The sequence below is a fragment of the Pezoporus occidentalis genome, unplaced genomic scaffold, assembly GCF_034315485.1.
Source record: "Pezoporus occidentalis ecotype Australia unplaced genomic scaffold, CSIRO_AGI_Poc_V1 ctg148, whole genome shotgun sequence".
Lineage (NCBI taxonomy): Eukaryota > Metazoa > Chordata > Aves > Psittaciformes > Psittacidae > Pezoporus > Pezoporus occidentalis.
Window position 1 is genome coordinate 47,368 of NW_026913295.1, and position 20,287 is coordinate 67,654.

Genomic DNA, 20,287 nt, shown 5'->3' on the forward strand with positions numbered 1-20,287 from the left:
AGGCACAGAAGAATGAGTGATGTGTGGCCAGGCAGGAAGACAGAAAGAGATCCTGGGTGAATTAGAGCTCCTCAGCTAAAGTAAGCCCAGCGTCTGGTGAGAAGACCAAAACTCACATGAACTGGGAAAAGGCGGGAGAAATAGTTAGCCCAGTTATCCCGAGCAGCCAGTACAATCCTCTTCTTTATCCCATCCTCCTGAATGGACTGGACGTCATTGCCAACCCGGAACTCCGCTGTCAGTGATACAGAGCAGATACTTTCTCAGCAAGACAAAGATGCCAAGTCTCTCTCTGCCCAGGGCCTCATTCCCACCAGCCCCCCCTTGGCGATTACAGCAAACAACATGCAGAGGTGAAAGGTTACTACATTGCTTGCACACATCAGTCTACTACTAGTTTCTCACGCCTCCTGTCAAAGAAGACAACTGTGTTTTGAGACAACTCAAAATCCCATCCTTGGGCCTCAGCTCCTTCTCCCCACAATAAACACATCAGAAATAAGTTTTGCTGGCTCTGAGAAATTTCAGGGCCATTTTCTGGCCATTTGGAATTAAGCAAACATTCCTACACTGCGCTACACAGCACACAAAAATGTGCTTTCTTGTAACAAACATTTCTCCTCTGCCCTAAGTCCTGCCTGAAGGGGCTTGGAGGCAAGTTTCCCATTTCAAACCAAAAACTGGGATGGGCACAGGAATGATGGGGCTGTTAATTACCCAGCAGATCTTTCATCTTGCGCTTCTCTTCCCTGGAGATGCGAAAGCAGGAATCAGAGAAGGTGTCACGTATGATCTGCAAAGGAAGGAAACAGAGAGGCTTCCACTGAAAAGGCCACATCTTGTCTTGGAGCATCTGAGGCTGTTAAACAGTTTCAGAGAGGAGTGAACAGGGGCTTGACTGGATGGACCTGAAGAAAGGACTAGCACCAGTAGAGATGCTGAAGAGATGGCAACACATGCAATGTATTTATGGAGTGTTTCCACACCAGAGAGACAACAGGCCTTGAGTCACACACCAGTACATACCTGTTCGCACAGCAGGTTCAGACAATAAGGGTGACTGAAGTTTTCTTTGGGGTAAAACACCTACAAGAGGAGGATAAAGACAACAGTGGTGTTACAGATGTTTACAGATGTTGCAGAAATAGCTTCCCATAGAGAAGCAAGTTCATCTCCAAGGACAGGCAGGGAAGAGATGCTGAATGTGAACAGAAGGGCCAGGAGTGGAGGACAAGTAATAAAGTGGTGAAACCCTTGGATGTACCCTGGTCAGTTCAGTGAACTCTCCAATACTTGATTTTAAACCCATTTATACGATTTTAACAGGAAAACACCAGGTAACAACAGATTTACTTTATTTGTAGATTTCTCAGTGCTTTGCAGACGAAGAAAAGGACAGGTAGGGAAACTGAGACACAAGAGTCGGTAAGGCAGAGCAGGACCCAGATCCCCTATGAGATCCCCATGCTTCTGACTCCTGTCTCTGTGCTCTTATGTCACACTGGGTGCCTGTGACAAAAAATTATTTTGGGACCAGTTTCCTCCCCCGTAGCCAGCCCTCAGCTAGCGAATTGTACCTCTTTGCGCAGGAAGATTTTCCAGGCTGGCTTGACATAGGAAAAGCTGACACTGCTAGTGAGCTTGTACAACTGGGTCTTGATACCATCATCTTCTGCTACTGTTACAGCAGAGTCTGTGTGAGAAAAAAAGAGCCATGAAGATGGGATTTGCAGACCACAGGGTCACCTTTCCACCTGCCAAAGACATACCAAGTGAAAGCATACAGAGCCTTATGCCTGAGGATTACTGGTAGGAACCCTCTTGAAGGTCAGTGATCAGCTAATGTGAGTGCATGCACAAAACAGATGCTATGTGAGTACCAGTATATCTGATAGCAGGTATAGTTGCTGTATAAGCCACAAAGTTCACTGTTTATAATAGGAATACTCCAGAGACAGGGAGCAAACAGGATCCCAGGCAAAATACTACCCCTGTGCTTAAGGTTGAGGATGCAAGTTTCACTTTATGTCATTATAAAAAGGCTGTGAAAGGTTTCAAAAGGACATAAAAGTTCTCGTCTGAGCTTGCAGGCTGTAAGGTTCTGGTTCGAGGCATCCAGGATTTGCAGTGGATTTTCTCTCTGAAGGAGAGCTGTTAAAGACAGGCTCAGTTTGAAGGCAACCATTCAAAGGAATTGCTTTCTGAGGTAAGAATGTCTTCATTTAAGCACTTCCAACTTTCAAAACTCCAGAGATCCTAGCCAAGAAACATAACAGATCCCACTATTATGCAGCAGCAGTTCAGCTGCTTCTATATTCCTATTCAAAAGCATGTAGAAATTTTTCAGGCTAATCCAGTTACTTTGATTTACTTTCACAGGACTTCCTAAAGAAATATTTTCTAAGCCAGATAAGGAATGAATCATGCAAAGTCTTTAACACCAAGGAAAATGCTGCAGGGTGGAGTTCTTCAGTAATGTGTTTGGCTGACTGTTCCTTGCATGTTATAAAATGTGATGCTGATCAGAGTTTTAAACAGCTTGAAATACATTGGTATATGTATCCAAAATAGCAGCAAAATATAAAATTAATTATGGCTCCAGGTTCCCACTGAAATTCAGAGGCAAACCCGAAGACTGAATAACACTGTCAAATTACTGCTGAGAAGCATTAGCTATGCCATTTTTAGGTGGGCAGTATCCAGACACCCCTCATATGACTTCATAGACAATGTCTAAGGCCTTCCAAACTCTCATTTGCCCTCAGAATACTCCTTCATTCCTCAGCCTGTTTGTAAGGACCCTCCAGAGGCTCTAGAAGGTAAAACAACACCTAGATTCCAATTCCTCCCTAGTCTAAAGTTCATACATTGAATTACAGCTTTGATAAAGTAATTATGCTTCAGGTAAGCAATAAAATATATTGAGAAGTGGACCTTGATACTGCTGTAGCCTGAAGGTCCTTTCTGGTTTGAGCTGCATTTTTCAGAGAAGCCCAGCCCCTGCTTCATCCTCTGTGCCTGATGTCCTGCACAGCGCAGGGAAGAAAGGGAACAGTTTGAGCTGGGAAGTGCCAAACTGGTTACTGGGCCAGACTGGAGCTATGACAGTCTCTGATTTCAGACACCCCACTCAGTCTTCAGGCAGCTCCCCCGTGACAGAACACGTGCTGAGACTCTGCCGGGCCACTGGGCTGATCACAACCACATTCCCCCCCTGCTACCAAATGGCACTTGGGTGAAGTCAATACTCACCCTTCCCTGTGGATTCCTGCCAGCCTGGGGTCTCAGGCAAGAGAGGAGAAGGCAATGGTGGGAGAAGAGGGGGAGCAGGAGGGGCCTGGGAATCTGGTGGGGTACTCCCCTGGCTGAAGACAGAGAGGAGAGGCAAATGTTTCTCCTTGATAGAGCTGGAAGCTGAGCCAGGCTTGGGCTTGGGAGGTGGAGGTGGTCTCTTCTCCTGTGGCAGTGGGGATGGCTGCAAGACAGCAAAACCGTGTGACCTGGTAATTCTCTGCATTACTGTGCTGTCCTTTTAAGTCATCTCTAGGGCAGCAGTTCAACCCTGGGAGAAAGATCTGTGTGAGCAGGACCTTTAAATCAACATACCATCTACAAACAGAGGAAGATCAATCAAATCTAGGTGCAGACAACCAAGTATTTGAGATTAAAGCCTCCAGTTAAGGAGGGGACAAAAGACATTAACGGGCCAAGACCTTGGTGCCAAATGTGGGGAACATGAGTTGCTTGGTTCCAGATAGGCTTTAGACATACCACAGTAGAACTTGCAGCTCCAGGAGCCTTTTCTTCATGACCTCAAGCAACTTTACAGGTTGAAACCCAGTTTAGGTTAGCAGCACCGCGGTAAGAGCTCATAGCTCTCTAGTAACCTAAGAAGACATTACCTGGCTGATGCTGCACTACCAGATAGCTCCCAACTTTTTGGAGACTGAATACACAGACTCTCTGCTGAGGTCTTAAGGTGACCAGAGAGAAAAGAACTCACTGATTTGGGAGATGGGAGGTTCATCATTCCCAGCTTGGCCAGAGCCTCATTTTTGGGGTCATTCTTCTTCACAAATGGCTTAGATACTTTCCTGGAAGGAAATGAGGAAGACAGTTACAGGGGCTGCAGAGGGTTTGGGGCCACAATGGAGCCATGTGGCAGTGGGATATAATCCCACTCATCTCCTTCCTGTGTGCTGGGTGGATCCTGCTCTCACCTGACAGGCTCGATGGGCTGGGGCTCGGGGGCTGGCCGGCTCTGGTACATTCTGATGATGTTGCGGATCTCCCGGCTGGGTGCAGGTCGCAACTCGGGGCCAGAAGCCTTCACTACCGATGGCTCCTTCTTTACTTTTGGTGTCTGGTGTTTTGGCTTTGGCTCAGGAGGTGGCAAAAGTGGAGCAGAAGCTGTTGGGGATAACAGCTTTAACCAACAGACCACCAAAAACACAGGAGAAATGCCTTTATCTTATTTGAAGCTCCCTCTCTTCCACCCGAAAGCTGAGTGGTCATGGCCTTGAGCTGCCTTGATCCTTTGGAATTTTGGGATCCCACTTCCCAAAGCTCAGGGCCTTGTCTCTATCCTCTCTAGTCAAGATGCAGACTCACAGATGAGCCAGATCCTTTCCTCCCCTGGCTATATCCTGGCCTGATGCTCCTGGAAAGTTTCTGTTTGTCAGCTTGCCTGGGTCTCCACTGCACAGCATCTTACCTGCCTCTGTTTTAGGGCCAGGCTTCTCTTCTTTCCTCTTCTCCTGCTCCTCTTCCTTCTCCTCCTGCTTTGGCTGGGGATTTGCTGGAGGGGTCCAGGTTTTGGAAGGACTGACTTTCTTCACACGGATCTGTTGCTCTCCTACATAGAAAGGGGGATCTGAATCAATTAAACCTGCAGCCAAAACCTAACACTGATGGCATAGTTCCCACCTTTGCATCAGTCAGCAGATGCCTAGAATTAAGTGGGGTGTGGCAGTCAGAAGCCCCAAAACCTCTAGAAAACCAGCCACACAGCACCTCACAACCTGAATTGTAGCCAGCTGAGCAGGCATGCAAAACTCCTGCCGCACTCAGCTCCTGCTGTGTTGCGCACAGGGAGAAAAGAGTTCCTTGTTATGCTAGGGATGAGTAAAATTCCCAGAGTGGTAGATACTCACCCATTTTCTGAAAATAGTCTCTTTTCTGCTGGAAGGTTTCCCGAGGATAGTCATCATCTTCACTCCTGGAGAATTGGTCTTCTGTGTAGTCATAAACCTGCAAGCAGTTCACAACGTGGTTAGTCAGCACTAGCCAGGAGATACCTCCAGTGCCCTTAAGGTCAGAGGTGATCTTCCCTTACAAGATCTGATCTAGAACTCCCTATCTGGGACTGTCTCAAGAGGTCAGTCTCTGACCCAAGGAATCACCAACTAAGTCCAGAGACAGAGGAGCATGTTAGAGGCCCAAGACAGCTTGCCAGAAGATAAAGAACTTAGAGTGATGAATTTGGGGAATTAACTGGCCAACATTGCAGCCAAACCAAGGCCACCAAGGTTTGATCCTGTGTCTTAAAGACTCAGCAAGCAGAGTTTGAAAGGCCTCAGTATGATAGGTAAGCATGGCTCTGCTCTGCTCTCTGCCAAACCACTTTCACACTGGAAAGGAAGCAGAGTAAACACAAATCATAAAATTCAAACCAATTTCATCACTACTGTTTGTTTCTCATACTAGTTCTTCTTCCTTAGCTGGTGGCTCTGGAGCCTTTGGTGGTGGAGCAGCATTTTGGCTGCTGGGAGTCTTCTTAGGTTTTGGGAAAGTGGCTGGGACTGGGACTGGGGCTGAGGCTGGAGCTGGGGCTTGGGCTTGTGGTGAACTTGAGACTCTTGGCCTTGATTTCTCAAGAGATTGTTGCCACTGCTGCTGTTGCTGCTGCTGGGAAATGCTCATGGCTTGAAGGGTCATCTGCTGGGCCTGGAGGAAGGAATTGCAACATCCATGAGCTCTAGGCTACACAAAACCACCAGCTAGCAGTCAGACTGTCCCATTCTTTCACTGGTAATCACAGAACATCTACATAGTCAACTGCAAGTTTCCCAGTATTACGGACAAGGCATGGCCAGGGAGTCTGCTCCCACCTAGCCAAGTATTCGGAGCTCCTAAGAACATCCCAAAGACTCAGCTACCAGTGAGAGCAGCCTGGGACTCCCACGCACTCACAAGGCTTTGTAGAGAAAGCGGAACACTGCAGATCTGCATCTGTAGCAAATTCCAGTTTTAAAACACATGGGAATTACAGCTGAGGCTTCTAGGGGCCTTCTCTTTTCCCTGCTCACATATGGTACCCAAGTGTCCCCAGGTACACAAAGTGTCAAAACGGGGGTTCTCAGTTTTCAGTCTTAAATCATCCCAACTTTATATAGCTAACCCCCAGCACATGAGCAGAGTGTTACAGAGCTCTAAGACAGGAGGAGAGCATGGTGAACCTTTTCCCAGCACATTCACCAGTGCATTTTCCTGCCCCCATTTCTGGCCCTCTCCCAGCCAGCCCCTTCCACTCACCATGAGCATTGCTTGCTGGTTGATAAAGGCTTGCTGTTGTGCTGCTAACTGGTTGGGATCTACAGATGGAACCACAGGCTGGGGCATAACCATGGCTGTGGAAGACACACACATCTACAAAAGCCCACAGGCAATCATTCCCCACAGTGGCTGAGCATCAGCCCAGAGCTGAGTGTTCTCTGCGCACTGACTGATATATGAATGCACAAGGCCCCATTACGACACCCACCCTTCCAGTCTCTTACCCTGTACAGTTACTGAAACACTGTATTTTTACCTGGCATAGGTGCAATCCCAGCAGCTGCTGGCATCATAGGCATGGCTGCTGGCATCCCCATCATGGAAGGCATGGGATGGTAAACTGGTGTCTGAGTCACTCCAGAAAAGCCTCAAGGCAAAAGACCATAAGCACAGTGCTTTTGGGGAATAGCAGGTGAGAAAGCCCTGATCAGTCCTGCAGAGCACATCACACAGGCTGAGTGCCTCTTGTTCTCTCCCCATGCACTAACTACTGGGACATTTGAATAGTTTAGCTCTTCACACACAGCAGGACACATCAAAACTCAGGTGGAAAAAGGAAACCAAAGAGAAACATGTAGTCTGCCAGACTTTACAAGAGCAGCTTTGCAGTCTCTGCCTCTGCAGCCTAGCTTAGGACACCACCATCTTTCATGACTAAGTATGTAAATAACTCCTGCCTCTGCATGATTATAGCTAAAGGCTTCTCTTGAGGGATGGGCAAATATCTCTGGGACTGCCACATCCATATCAGACTCTTCACACCATGTAGCAAGGATGAATGAACAGTAAGCTGTGGCCTCGATGGCATTGTGTATTATGTGAAGGAACAGTGGTGAGAAAGGAATTCCTCTGCTCTCAGCAGTCAAGTCCAACATGAGGCCACAAAACAGAAATCCCATTGAGGGCAAAGCCGACTAAAGAAGGGGCACAGAGATTAGTCTTAGGAGTGAGTCAGCACACAGCACAGGTCTGTTTAATCATGATGTCCTTGCCAGTGAGCACGGCCCAGAATGCCACAGAGAGATCTTCACATTCCTCATTGATCTAAGTAGCTACAAGCTACCTGGCCTCAGGCTGGTGATCTGTAATAGAGCCTGTCATGCCCTGGAGCCTCTACAATAGCCAAAACCAGTCCCAATCTCAGTAATGATCAGAACAGGACATAGCCCATCTTCCTGAAACCACTGGCTGTGCTCCTACACGTGCAGATTTCTCAGTGCCATTAATATCTTGGTGTTTGACTCCACCCTACTAAAAACGCCTGAGTCTTAGCACCACAGAAATGAGCAAAAGTAAAGAAATCAAACACACAAACCAGAACCTCTGTAGAGTTCAAGACTTACTAACTTAAGGAATAACTAGAGATGATGGGAAAGCCTATAAGGAAGCAATAAGATCAAAACCTTCCCTGAGAAAGGCAGCAACTACTTTGTGAATGCACAAGGTGAATAGAAAGTGAATACAGGATGTAAGAGTGTTCGCCTTGGGAAGAGGTGACCTGGGTTAGAAACAAGTTACCTGTTGCTTTGACCCCAAGACCAACTAGAGAGAGAAATTAAAAGCAGAAAAAGGTGGTACCTTCTCCAAAGCACCTGTCTTGAGCACCTGGTGGTGAGGAGTGCAGCTTCTAATGACCTACACTAATGACCCATGCTCTTCATGAATCATCTGAGCCCATGAAATATTAGCATTTAAGAGACTGCCTCACTTGTGCTCACTGAAGTCCCACAGATGTTCCCAGCTGTCCCCATCCCCTCACAGACCTGTAGAAGGAAAGATTCCTCTCTGTGTGGGTCCAATCTTCCCACCTCCTTTTAGGCGTCCAGTCAGAATCTCCCTGTTCTCCATATCCTGCATCAAGACAAGACAACTATCTGAGCTCGGAGAGATGGACTTCACAGAGAGATAGCCAGCATGTCTCAGCTGTGCAGAGGCAGAGTAAATAGGCAGAGGGATGCTTGAGGGGGACATAGGGGCAGGAATGCCTCAGAAATTAAGTGGGAACATGGAGGGATTTACTGGCAATCTGGAGCCTTGCTGCAGGACAGTGCTGAAGAGATCATCCACATAGTGATCCAAGCCTACAGGGGTCCTCAGGTCATCTCTGAATCTTGGATCTAAGAGCAGAGAGAAGTCTTGTGACAAGGCAGGTAAGGAACATTCCCCTGCCTTCAGTCCCTGTTAGACAGTCATGTTTCGGAGTGTAGACCTTCCTTGCTCTACATCAAGAAGAATCACCCTCTGCTCTGATCTGGCCCTTCAAGTGTCATCCGCAGTCCTGGACAAGAGCTTACCTGGATGGAGATTGTTGAATTCTGGAGGCAGGCTAGGTGGTGGGAAGGTAGGTGCCTGGATGCCTGGAGCAGGAGGGATTCTGTTCAAGAGGAAAATGACATGACAACGGTACAGAGGACAGTGCTGAGAGAAAGACAAGCCACTTGGTGACAGGGCCACAAGCGATGGGATGGGAGCATTAGGTGACTTACAAAGCCAGGTCAGAGTTCTGGAGGAAACTTCTGTCCCTTTCAGGAGTGATTGGGTACTCAGCTGAGGACTGAGAGGGGCTGCTGGGCTCCTCCATCTCTCCAATGAGGTCCAGCACGAAGTCACAGCCCAGCAGGTCCTGCCATGTGTTGCCAGTAAACATGGAGATAGACCACCCTTGAGACTTCTTATCACAGCCCCTGGGAACAGGGAAAGCATGGAGAGAAAATATGTCCAGGTAGGCAGGGGAAAGAAAGAGAAAGGAAAACATTGGATTCAGTTTCTTCTTGCCTTGTCTATCCTGGCTTAAGTTGTTATGATTTAGGGTGTGAATTAACTATTAAGTGTCCAGGGCCAGGAAAAAACTAGAATTACTCAAGATATAGCCTCTTTTTTTCTTTCTGCCATTTTTTTCTCTGAAGATGCTCTGACAGATCATGCCAGTGATTGTTCTAAAGAGACCTGCAGCTTATACACACAGATGGAAGGGTGAAGGGGAGATGACAAGCTGGAGTGGGTAAAAGAGTGGCTATTCCACAGCTAACCATTTAAATTCTAACCTGCAGCCCTGACCAGTCTGAACCTTAGAAGTAGTGACAGCCTCTTTCACACCCCCAGATCTTCTCCCATCCTCTGGCAGTACCTTGCACTCAGGATCCAGCCTGCATACTGCTCCCCAGTCATCCAGGACTCCACCTCAGCTGAGAACTTCTCCTCTAGCACAGAAAAGAATGTTAGTACACACAGCCTGCCCAGCAGGACCCAAAGCAACACCTAAGTTCAGCAGGACACAAGCAAAGCCCAGATGGTGTCCTGAATGGGGGCCACAGGAGTACGGAAAACACATGGAAGTGCTACATGAGCACATTTACATCCAGAATAACTGTTTGATGGCACAGGTTGGCATTTCCAACCTGGCAGTTGAAAACCCTTGTAGTGTCCTGGTTCACTTAGGCCACCAAGGAGCCAGAGTAGGGATATTCTGCATTCAGTTCACAGAGATCACTCAAGAGGCACCATAAGCCACATGTGAGAAGGGAGAAAGGCAGAAAGACTCTGTAACAATGGCAGCAGTTGCTGCTGTGCAGTAAAAGATAACAGGACTCACAGAGATACACAACCAGAACAACCCTCTGTTAAGAGGGGCACAAACTCAGAAGAATCTCATCCCTCAGCCTGAGTAGGTCTCACCAGGCCCAGACTTTGGGAGTTTTGAGTTTCGATTCAGATGCCTGTGCTCCCGCTGGCTGTACCAGGCAGAAGCAATCGGTGTTCTGCTCCCACTTTACTAAGCTGAGGGAAGGATTTCCTGAGTGCTCATTTCTGCACTGGAAAAGTCCTTAGGGTGTAGAAGATCGAGGAAGGGCAGAAGCACGAGTTACCATTAAAGGTATGAACATCCAGCACCATCTTCCCCTTCCTCTGGTTCGCAATCCACTCCAGCTGAGTGGGAGGGTATGCCCGAGAGACCGTAGTGTCTGTCTCTGTGAACTGTGCTGCTGTCAAGATCTTGCGCTGGCAGACAGCATTGTAGCCCTCCATGCCATGATCTGACACAAATCTAGGACAAGACAACTGCATTTAACACACTGCTCATCTCAACCTTACTGAAAGCTTAGCCGGGTCTTTTCTCCTCCTTACTTCAGCAGTGGCTTCTCCAGTGCTGGGGAAGGAGCAAAGCAGCTCAGCAAAGTTGCCATCAGGACCCATGCTCGCTGGCTGCACTCCATGTCTGGGTTTTTCCATGTCTGGGCAACCACCTGACTGAAGATTTCATTGCGCAGAGCCACGTTATTCAAACCTCTCCCAGCAATGTAGTTGCCCAGAAGCACCTCCTGCCAGCCATGGAGATTCCTGTCACCAATGAACCGCAAAATCTAGAAGTATCCAGGGGAAAAAGAGAGAGAGCTCTGGCTGTAAACCTCGGTCACAAACTGTGTTGTAAGGTGGCATATTCAGTTCCTAGTTGGGTTGTAGACACAGTGTGTTTGTGAGCCTAAGAAGAGCAGCCAACACTCAGACTGAGATCTGAGTTTTTCTCAGGTTTTGTGCATCACCCAAGTTTTGGGAATCTGGGGGCAATGTTCATAGAGATTGAACCCTGCTAAAAAGTCAGGCTGACTTCAGCCTCTTCTTAGGTATGCCTCTGACTCAGAATTTGTTCTTGGGCAAAATACTTCGCCTTCTTTAGGCAGAGTTCAAGTACAAAAGCAAGTTACGGTAGGCTCTTTGTTACTGTGTCTGAGCCCACAGGCTGTCTAGCTGTGAAAAAGAAGTTGATGCTTAGCTGAGCTTTGTGAAAAGCTGAGAGAGCCATACATGAAGAAACACTAACAACTGAATGTTGAAAAGACTTTGATGTAGTTAATATTATACCAAATGGTATGAGATGTGGCATCTCAACGGACTCAAGCAATGATTCATCTCCTTGCCTATGCATATAAGCATCTTAGTATCTTCTGTAATTTATATTTCTCACCCTTCAGACAAAGTAATTTCTTTCACCCCATTATGTCATTAGATTTTTTTATTTTTTTTCCCCAAAAATGTGCCATAGACAGCTTTGGAAAAAACACTTACGAAGATGGCCTATCTTTTTCTCAGAGAACAACGCTTCTTAAAAGAGTTAGTAACCCAATGGTAGTAATTTAATGGTAGTAATCATGTCAGGAATCCACTGAGAAAAGCAGGAGATGGTGGCTGTTCAATTCTCATGGAATTCTTTGTGTTATAGCCCTTGCCAAAGAAACAGATATTTTATTCTTTTTATTAGCAATGGATAAAAATTATCTTCAATCTTCAGGAAAAATAACAGTAGTCTGCTTAAACACAGTCCTGTTCACGAGATTTCATTGAAGCTTGTGCTCTCCTATAATTACGATCATTAGGACAAAACAAGAGACTGGGTTTAGGTATTACCTTTCCTAACATGCTGATTTGAATTACGTGTAATTGTCAAAAGATTCACTTAGAAATCATCTGAAGCTCCATTCTGTTTTCACAGTCATCATTACAATTTTTAATGTGTGTTTCAGAGAGTTAACACCAACCCTCTCACGCAAACTCTACAGCATTAGGGTGTGGTTCCGGGTGTAGCTCTCCTCATGACACAGTCCCTGCCTGTTTCCAGCCTTTATACAACAGTTCATTGCCCCTTGTTGTGTACTGTCACAACTGTCTAACGGAGATATAAGCAACATGTTTACTATAAGCCACATCATGGAAAAGATCTGGGTTAAATTTAACTTTTTTATGACTGACAGATAAAAAAGGTGCTTGAGAAGACAGGTATCTCTTATACTCTCAATGCTACTGAATCTGGAATATTGGAAAACTAAGGCTTAGCACTCTAATTCCTGTATGTTCTGCCAAATTCTGAGGCTAGCTCACCAGGCAATTCACTTTGATCCTACAGACCTGTGGCTGGTCTATGCGTCACCAAGAACACAGCAACCCTAAGTGGCTGACTGATCTCTGCCAGACTGCTCCAGTGCTCAGCATTTATTCTGCTCTCCTCACATACTGTGTTTTCTGACTGTAGCCACCACCAGCATCTTGATGTGTAAAGGCTTCAAAACATTGTCTTATGTCTACCTGCTCTTCAACAAGGCCCTTATCAAGATAGATAGATAGAGCCACAGAATCTAATACCTAATACCTATCCTATCTGATATCTATCCCACCACAGGAACCTTAAAGCTCATCCAGTCCCAACCCCTGCCACGGACAGGGACACCTTCCACTGGAGCACCTTGCTCCAAGCCCCTGTGTCCAACCTGGCCTTGAACACTGCCAGGGATGGGGCAGCCACAGCTTCTCTGGGCACCCTGTGCCAGCGCCTCAGCACCCTCACAGGGAAGAGCTTCTGCCTAAGAGCTCAGCTCAATCTCCTGTCTGTCCTGTCCCTACAAGCCCTTGTCAGAAGCCCCTTTCCAGGTTTTTTGTTGGCCTTTTTAGGTATTGAAGACTGTTAAAAGGTCTCCCATGAGCCTTCTCTTCTTCTGGATGAGCAAAATATCTCTTACCAGTTTGTTGATCTCAAGCGCACTCTCCTGATACTCAGCATCCAGATGGGTTAAGGGGTGCTGCAAAGGCTGGCCAGGGGGTGGGAAATCTGTCTTCTACAAAGAAACAAAAGGACAAAAGCGCAGAGTTTGTTCCTGGTATTGCTAGAACTCGTGTGTCTCCCCAGCGAGGAAGCAATGAAGAGACACAGAAAAAGTTCCCACCTGGAAGTATGACTTAATGAAGGAGGAGAAAGGATAGCTGTTGATGGTTGGCGGGAGGGAAAGATCATCTTTGACCTTGATTTCAGGAGACAATGCCTCAGTTATCTGGTTGGCCTGTGTTCGGTATTGACCTGCAAGAGAAAGAGCTCCTGTGTTGTGGCATTTGGAAAGGCAGCCAGAGCTCGCCATGCAGCACATGGCTAACATGCATCTAACCTTCCCCAAGCACCTGTACCAGGCCCCTGGCTCCAGACTCCCCCAGTCCACCCTTGATGCCTCAGACCCCCAGGCAGGCACAGCCTCACTTCCTTGAGACTACAAGGCCTAAGTTCAGGAGAACTTTTACATCTTTCAGAGTCTTATCTCTGGGTAACACCCAGAGGGCAGTCAGTGCCTGCAGTTTCAACCCTGTTAAGCAGAGTTTACAAGTTAGGAAACACTGAGCCTGTGCAGAGATACTGCTGACAACTGTTCACTCAACAAGTAAATGAGAGGTCCTCAAGATGAGGCAGTGTATAAGGGGCTTATAACGGATAATAGAGGAGCAAATGCTTCCTAATTGGAGAGATTTCTCAATGCTGCACAGCTTCTGTGCATTTCTCAATCTCCAAACCAGTGTGTCCCCCTGATGCTGCCTTCCTCTCTGCTCTTTACATCCCATCTGCTTTCATTTTCATCAGTTTTAGTGTGTTTTTTTCCCCGAGCTACTCTAGGTAACATGCTTACAAGACCAACTGGCAGTTCCTAGAGGGGTATGCCTTGAAGGATGTGGTATTTGGGTATCCAACAAAGTCTGCCCCAATTGACAAGACCCTTCTGCCTGATTGTGTCTTTTACTGTGCTATACAGAAGGCCAAAGACACAACTGTCATTTTGTTAGATGCTGTCTTAACATAAAAAGGCAGATACTGCCTCAACCTATGTGCAACTCAAAGACACAGGTTGTGCAGAGTTATAGAGGAAACAAAACTGCAAATAATCTAATGCTCCAGATCAGGTCAACAACTTGGGAAATTATTTCAATTAGTGGTATTTTGGCAATTTGAAAACAAACAAAAAAACTTTCCATCCCCAGTAAAATATTTCCTTTGATTGTTACATCTTACGGGCTTGCTCTGTTTCTACCTACTTCCATGTTTAAAAGTAGTTACTTTTGAAGAAGTAATTTTGAATGAAAACCCAAAAATGTTTCTTCGACAGTGCTAAAATTGTACTTTTGACTTCTTCACCTTCAATTTCCTAAAAGATTTTTTGAGTAGAGAAAAGATGGGCTTAAGCTCTGCAAGGGACCAGCTTGCTGTCACACAGCCCTGACCAGTGGCAATTTCTGTCATCAGTTCTACCAGCACAGTTCATAAGAGGAGCCGAAAAGGTAACAGAGATATTGAATTTTAATCTGGAGTTCTGCTCACCGGCCCAAGTTGCTTTTCCACCCTGTGGTGTTGGGAAACGATATAGTCACCACCATTTGCCTTTAACATATTTGCACTGCAATAATGGTAACTCAGATACCACCCAGGTGACAGGCAGGAGGTAGAACAAGCACATAGTTAACTGCTAGAAAACAAGGAAATAAACTAAAACAGTGCAGGAAAGGGAGGGAAGGAGGGAGGATTCCTCACCTTCAGCTACCTGTAGGAGGGCAGCAAGGTCTGCAGGGATCTCCAGAAGCCCCGCATCCTGTACAGAGAGTGAGCAAATCAGTCACTGGGGTACCAGTGAAACAGCGTGTGAACCCTGAGTTCTGTTGAGACTGGGCAAAGCTGCCTTTGCAAAAGCGGCCAGAACAAGTACTGAGCATCTGAGCAAAGGCAGTGACTTCCACCTATGCAACATTCAGAAACATTACAAATCGGGCAGTGTGTTAACACACAAGTATATGACATGGGTCTGCAAAGGAGGGAAAGGTGGGTAATTTCTAATTAAATCAACTGCCACAAGGGGAAATGATAGGAAAGTTTGCTTTCTTTGACCCATTTGACTTTCTTTGATTCACCTCATTACTAGCAAGACTGGCATATTGCATAGAAGAGACTGCAGGTGGAGGGTAAGAGCCATTTCCTGCTGCTCTTTTTTTCTGCCATTTTTATTTTTCAGTCTTCTAGAGTGCTACAGCATAAATAAATACCTGATTCTGATCTTTGATGCACACCACTATTTTGGAAGTTCCTAAGGAAGCTCAGATCTGTACCCCGGTAAATCAAATGAGGAGCTGGACAATGAGCCTTGATTTTTCACTGGATTTCACCTTGCACCGTGCATGCATTTGTGCAAGGTAGTAACTAAATGGGCCAGTGCAGCACAGTTCATCAGCACCAATGTCTGCATATAACATCAGGGCATTTCAAATGGGCTACTCAGATTAAGACACAAGGAAACCAAACCAAAGACACAAAGCCTGAGATTTGGGGGTTTGGGTTTTGTGGATTTCACAGTAAAGCCTTCCCTCACCAGCATACTATTCTGACATCTCCACATAAACCCTAAGCAACACCTAAAGACAGATTCATGGCTTTTTTTTGACCAGTTTGATTTTGCTTCTAAGAAGATACTTAACATTAAGTCTAGCTTTTCAATGGCGTATTCAGGAAATGAGCTTGTGACTATCCAGAGCCCTGAATTCACACCTGAGGAAGCAGGTAATATTGCAAGAGCATCCAGTACTAAGTATTCCCATTGTTGTTACTGATAAATCTGGGATTTGGAGTATGTCAGTTCATGTTTCCTTGGTACACACATCATAGCAAATGCATGCCTGGTTTAAACATACAAACAATAGTTAGCAGTGATACTTATAGCAGTTGATTCAGGTTAAACTTGTTATGAAGCCTTTAATCTCTCCCTTCCTCTAAAACACCTTTCATAGATGTTTTTGTCCGGAACTGTCTCATTCCCACCTTTCACAGTAGAAGATGATTATCAAAACTAGTCTTCCTTCCAGCTCCAAAGACCAGGTCCAGGGCTGCGAACACAGTACTCTGCCTCAGGACCACTTTGTGATGCATGACTGCTCAAAGACTGGGAATCACTGAACTACTGAGATAGTTTTTGTTAGAAGGCTCTTTATACCAGGCTAAGCCCTATTCTTGCTGCTAGGTTTCCAGCACACATGTGTACTCTCTTCCCCAGCAAACATGGGCATAGGGGAGGGAGAACATTCTGAGTACCTGTCTTGGTCTATCTCCAACTCTCCGTGACTGTTTGACAACTTACCATTCTTTGGTTGGGACTGTCCTCTGTGTCACCACTGTCCAGAGACCACCTCCTTTGTTTCCTTTTTTCTAATTCCTGCTGTTAGGAGGTGAAAGTGAGATGGGGGTCAGGAAAAGATGTATATGAGGTCACTTCCAGCAACTTCTGGGGACACACTCTGTGAATGGGTGAGCACTGGTGTCCTGCTCCAGCAGATAAAATGACAGAAGAGCTGTGGAGCCTTCTTGGGACTCACCACAGTGTATTGAGAAGGGGATGCCCAGGCAAAGCCTTTAGCTTTGCTGAAATGTCACCTGCCCTGCACAACACAATTCAACAGCAAGAGGCCTCACCCAACGTCCAGCGTCTCTGCCACACCTTTCCTCCCTTGCCTAGCATCTGGTGCATCTCGAGACAAAAGCACACAGAAACATTCACTTGCCTCCTCCAGCATCCAAGAATATGGTAACACAGCCTGGACATGAATGGATGAACTTGTCCATGGGTGTGTGAGTTACAGCCATGTCCAAGGCTATAACACCCTTATAGCTCTGCCCTTTCCTATCCCATCCCATGTCCTACTCACCTGATTCCTACTCCGAGATTAAAAAGGAGGGTCTCTGTTTCTCTCTCTCTCTGTCCTGCTTGTCTGTGTTGCAGAATGGTGTGACAGGATGGGAGGTTATGAGGGCTGGGCTGAGAAAGACAGCAGGCATGCTGAAGTCCAAAGGGCAGGGCTGTGGGGCAGGGGAAAGGAGGAACTTTGCAGCAGGTGAACTTTGAGACCTTTATTGTTGTTACTGCATGTACAGAGACCTCAGCAAGCAAACACTGGAGAAACAGGAACAGATTCAAAAGAGCTGTGCTATCATGGTTACCCCGGAGAAAGAAAAGCTGGATCCTGTCCAGGTAGGAGGGGGCAGGAAGAGGAACAGAAACGAGCACTGCTCTGGGCAGGGCATGGCCTGGCAAAAGGAACCTCTGCAGTCTTCCAACAGCAGCACTGACCTTAACTGCCTCACCCTTTGCTAGTCATGCCAGCAGCTGTACTGCCCCCCCCTCATAAGGCTGACAGCTATGGGGATGTTAGTTGCTGCTGCAGGGACAAGTGGTCTGAGTTCCTGATTTAAATTTTGTTTTCAATAGCTTGTGCAAAATGCATTCAATCCATTTGACAGAACCAGCTTTCTCCTCACACAATTTTCCACCTTAAGTCACTGCCATCCTGTTCTTACCCCAGCTACAGACACAAAAGGCTGATTTCCAAAAGGCCAAGGACTTCAGCAGCCTGAGGTACCTGTAGGGTCAGGGAAGGATCACTGCAGACTGAAAAAATGCTTTTTAGTCACTGGGAAAACACCAGAAACTGAACTGGACAACTGGAAGAGCAAGATGAATGACTCCTTATAGATTGAGCAGAACAGCAGCTCTGGAAGCCACAGATGGAATAAGCTCATGTCTTGTGTGGGGCAACCTAGGGAAGCTCAAGTAGAGACATATGAACTGCCTGCAATTGAACTACCTTTGCCAATTCATCCAGGGAGAGAAAGCTTCAGTCTCTATGGTTCCTTTTTCTTACTTTCTTTATGTCAGCCAGAGAGTGAAGGCCACCTTCTTGAGTCATTTCCAGGAACTTGCCTAAAGCCATCCCTGCCCTTGCTCCACCCAGTCACCAGCTCTGTCTAATTAAGAGCAGAAATAGCTCCTGCAGCACACCTGATCCTGAAAAGAGCATTGTTACCTGGCAGTGTTTCCTCTTTTTAATCGAAGATCTGGAGATTAAAATCATGGTATTAAATTGCACCAAGGTCTTCTTCAGCTTCCTGTAACATTTTTTAGAGGGATGTGAAAAGAGAAGAATTGTTAATGAGGGAAATATTAACTAAATTTAGACAGACTGTTGACTCACTTCAAAGATATGGACCAAACAGACCATTAATACAATCAGCGAATCTCAATTTGGTCTTACTCTGCTAAGCCTTGTCCTCTCTTGGCTGTTTCCCCTGCATCCTTTACTCCAGCTATCACAATATCAGCCTTAGCACAGGCACATTACTGTAATGGTTTTGACAGCAGCTGTATTTCCTCTGGAACCTCTGCTCAGTGGCAGGGAAGTCCCTTCACCATTCCAGTAACAGGATATTCCCTGCAGACCAGGTCAGGAGCCAACATGAGGAGGGGCCTTGCCACCCACCTTGCTGTCCTAGGTAAACACTTCCTGCTGCTGCAACATACATTCAGTAGGCTGAAAAGCTGCTGTCAAACCAAAGGCAAAAATATCTAATACTTGTGCAAACACAATGTCTATTCAATCTGTATAACTGCCTCACCATAACCATTCTGTGAGATGGATCATGTAAGAGGATAAGAGCTTCTCACTTGAGTCAGTGAAGTCTGGTCATCCAGGATGTACAAGATGCCATGGTTTTTTTTTCCAGCAAAGACATCTAGGCATGATTCACTGTACATCTTGGAACTAGGAATCCAAGCTAACTGCTATTGTCTATATTCCTCCTGCACGTTAAAAACCAACCAGTCAAATCCAGCCATGCAAGCAAGAACAAATGGAGGGGTTTGATTTATAAATCAGGAAGTTAGTGCTTCACTGCTGTTGGGAATTTGCCTAGAATTGTCTGGTTTTGTCTTATGAAACTTCTTCTAAAGCCACTGATGATTTTCCTAATTTAAGAGATGAAAGCTGCTAAGTAGAGTGATAGAATACCAGATAGAGTAGTTGCTAAGTGAACTGCAAAAGGCAGCAAGTCTGATAAATATCTCCAGGAGGTGAGTGGTACATAAAATGCTACAATGAATCTACCACACAGGCTTTGAAAGTACCAGTTGAGGTTTGGGCTCCTTGATCCTGATCAACTCACTTATAAAAGAGGGAGCAGGCACTAACAAATTACCCTTCTTTTAATTTACTACAGAATTAGTAAAAGGTATTCGATAGCTAGTTCTTTGGTCTAGGATTCGGTGGGTAGTGCTTAAGAGGGCCAAGCCTACTCAGCGTGCTGCTTCCCTACTAAAGGAGACTCTCCAGCTGAGGCTCATTCTGTATGGGCTGCCATTCACCTGCTGGCGTGATTTCCTGGGCAACAGCAGTCTGGCTGGAAAAAACACGGGAGATGTTCATTGGCAAAGTTGATGCAAAATTGCTCTAAGCTATTCACGCCTAAATCCTGCAGAGACAAAAAGGCATCGTTAGCTCCAACTCCAGCCCTCCCAGGGGGCTGTGTCTTGTGAAGAATGCACAGCACCTGATGGCACTGATCAGGCAGCTTGCTCTGATCAGTAAGTGTGAACGAACCTGAGAAATTCAAATCATCTTATATCTAGTTTGCAAGCCCTCAGACTAGGTTATTGACTAGGCTGAACATTAAGAGGCAAGACAAGCTGCAAAGGAGGACAAAGAAGATGAGATCTGCTCTTGGATGAACACCCCTACTTGTATATATTCCATTGTTTTCAGCATTCATCATAACATGTAGATTTTAACAGGAATCCTAAGTGTAAAACTCAAAGATCACTTTATGCCCCTGCTCGGCCTGGTTTTTACTTACCACAAGTCTGAGAAGTCCCCATAAGCTCACTGGGTCAGAGGCATGGGTGTCTACATGCTACAAGGGTAATGATTCCTGACCCAGAACTGTAGGTGCTACCCTCACCGCAATTTCAAAAAGTAACAGCTTTGCTTTGGTTATCTGCACTTCTCCTCTTTCTGGCCTGATACAAAGCCTAGTGGATCAGGAAGAATCTCTTCAGAAACTTCAGTGGATTCTGGACTTGTCCCTGTTCAGGCTGGGAACAACAGAAAAACAGGATAT

General features: G+C 46.1%; 1 protein-coding gene across 1 annotated transcript in view; it reads right to left on the reverse strand.

Annotated features, from left to right (window-relative positions):
* MYO15B (myosin XVB) overlaps window positions 1-18,816 on the reverse strand; it is a 29,568-nt gene extending 10,752 nt beyond the window's left edge. Inside the window, exons 1-25 of the mRNA XM_062610504.1 lie at window positions 18,791-18,816; window positions 18,202-18,283; window positions 16,482-16,559; window positions 14,891-14,948; window positions 13,269-13,399; window positions 13,065-13,160; window positions 10,681-10,916; window positions 10,422-10,600; window positions 9,683-9,755; window positions 9,042-9,239; window positions 8,850-8,929; window positions 8,575-8,672; window positions 8,319-8,406; window positions 6,812-6,922; window positions 6,535-6,629; window positions 5,704-5,946; window positions 5,154-5,250; window positions 4,715-4,855; window positions 4,221-4,410; window positions 4,004-4,094; window positions 3,253-3,475; window positions 1,578-1,693; window positions 1,027-1,086; window positions 718-793; window positions 117-235 (exon numbers count right to left, since the gene is read on the reverse strand). Of these exons, the coding sequence (XP_062466488.1) occupies window positions 117-235; window positions 718-793; window positions 1,027-1,086; window positions 1,578-1,693; window positions 3,253-3,475; window positions 4,004-4,094; window positions 4,221-4,410; window positions 4,715-4,855; window positions 5,154-5,250; window positions 5,704-5,946; window positions 6,535-6,629; window positions 6,812-6,922; window positions 8,319-8,406; window positions 8,575-8,672; window positions 8,850-8,929; window positions 9,042-9,239; window positions 9,683-9,755; window positions 10,422-10,600; window positions 10,681-10,916; window positions 13,065-13,160; window positions 13,269-13,399; window positions 14,891-14,948; window positions 16,482-16,559; window positions 18,202-18,283; window positions 18,791-18,816 (2,985 nt within the window). The remainder of the gene's footprint in view (window positions 1-116; window positions 236-717; window positions 794-1,026; window positions 1,087-1,577; window positions 1,694-3,252; window positions 3,476-4,003; window positions 4,095-4,220; window positions 4,411-4,714; window positions 4,856-5,153; window positions 5,251-5,703; window positions 5,947-6,534; window positions 6,630-6,811; window positions 6,923-8,318; window positions 8,407-8,574; window positions 8,673-8,849; window positions 8,930-9,041; window positions 9,240-9,682; window positions 9,756-10,421; window positions 10,601-10,680; window positions 10,917-13,064; window positions 13,161-13,268; window positions 13,400-14,890; window positions 14,949-16,481; window positions 16,560-18,201; window positions 18,284-18,790) is intronic.
* Window positions 18,817-20,287: the final 1,471 nt, after the last annotated feature.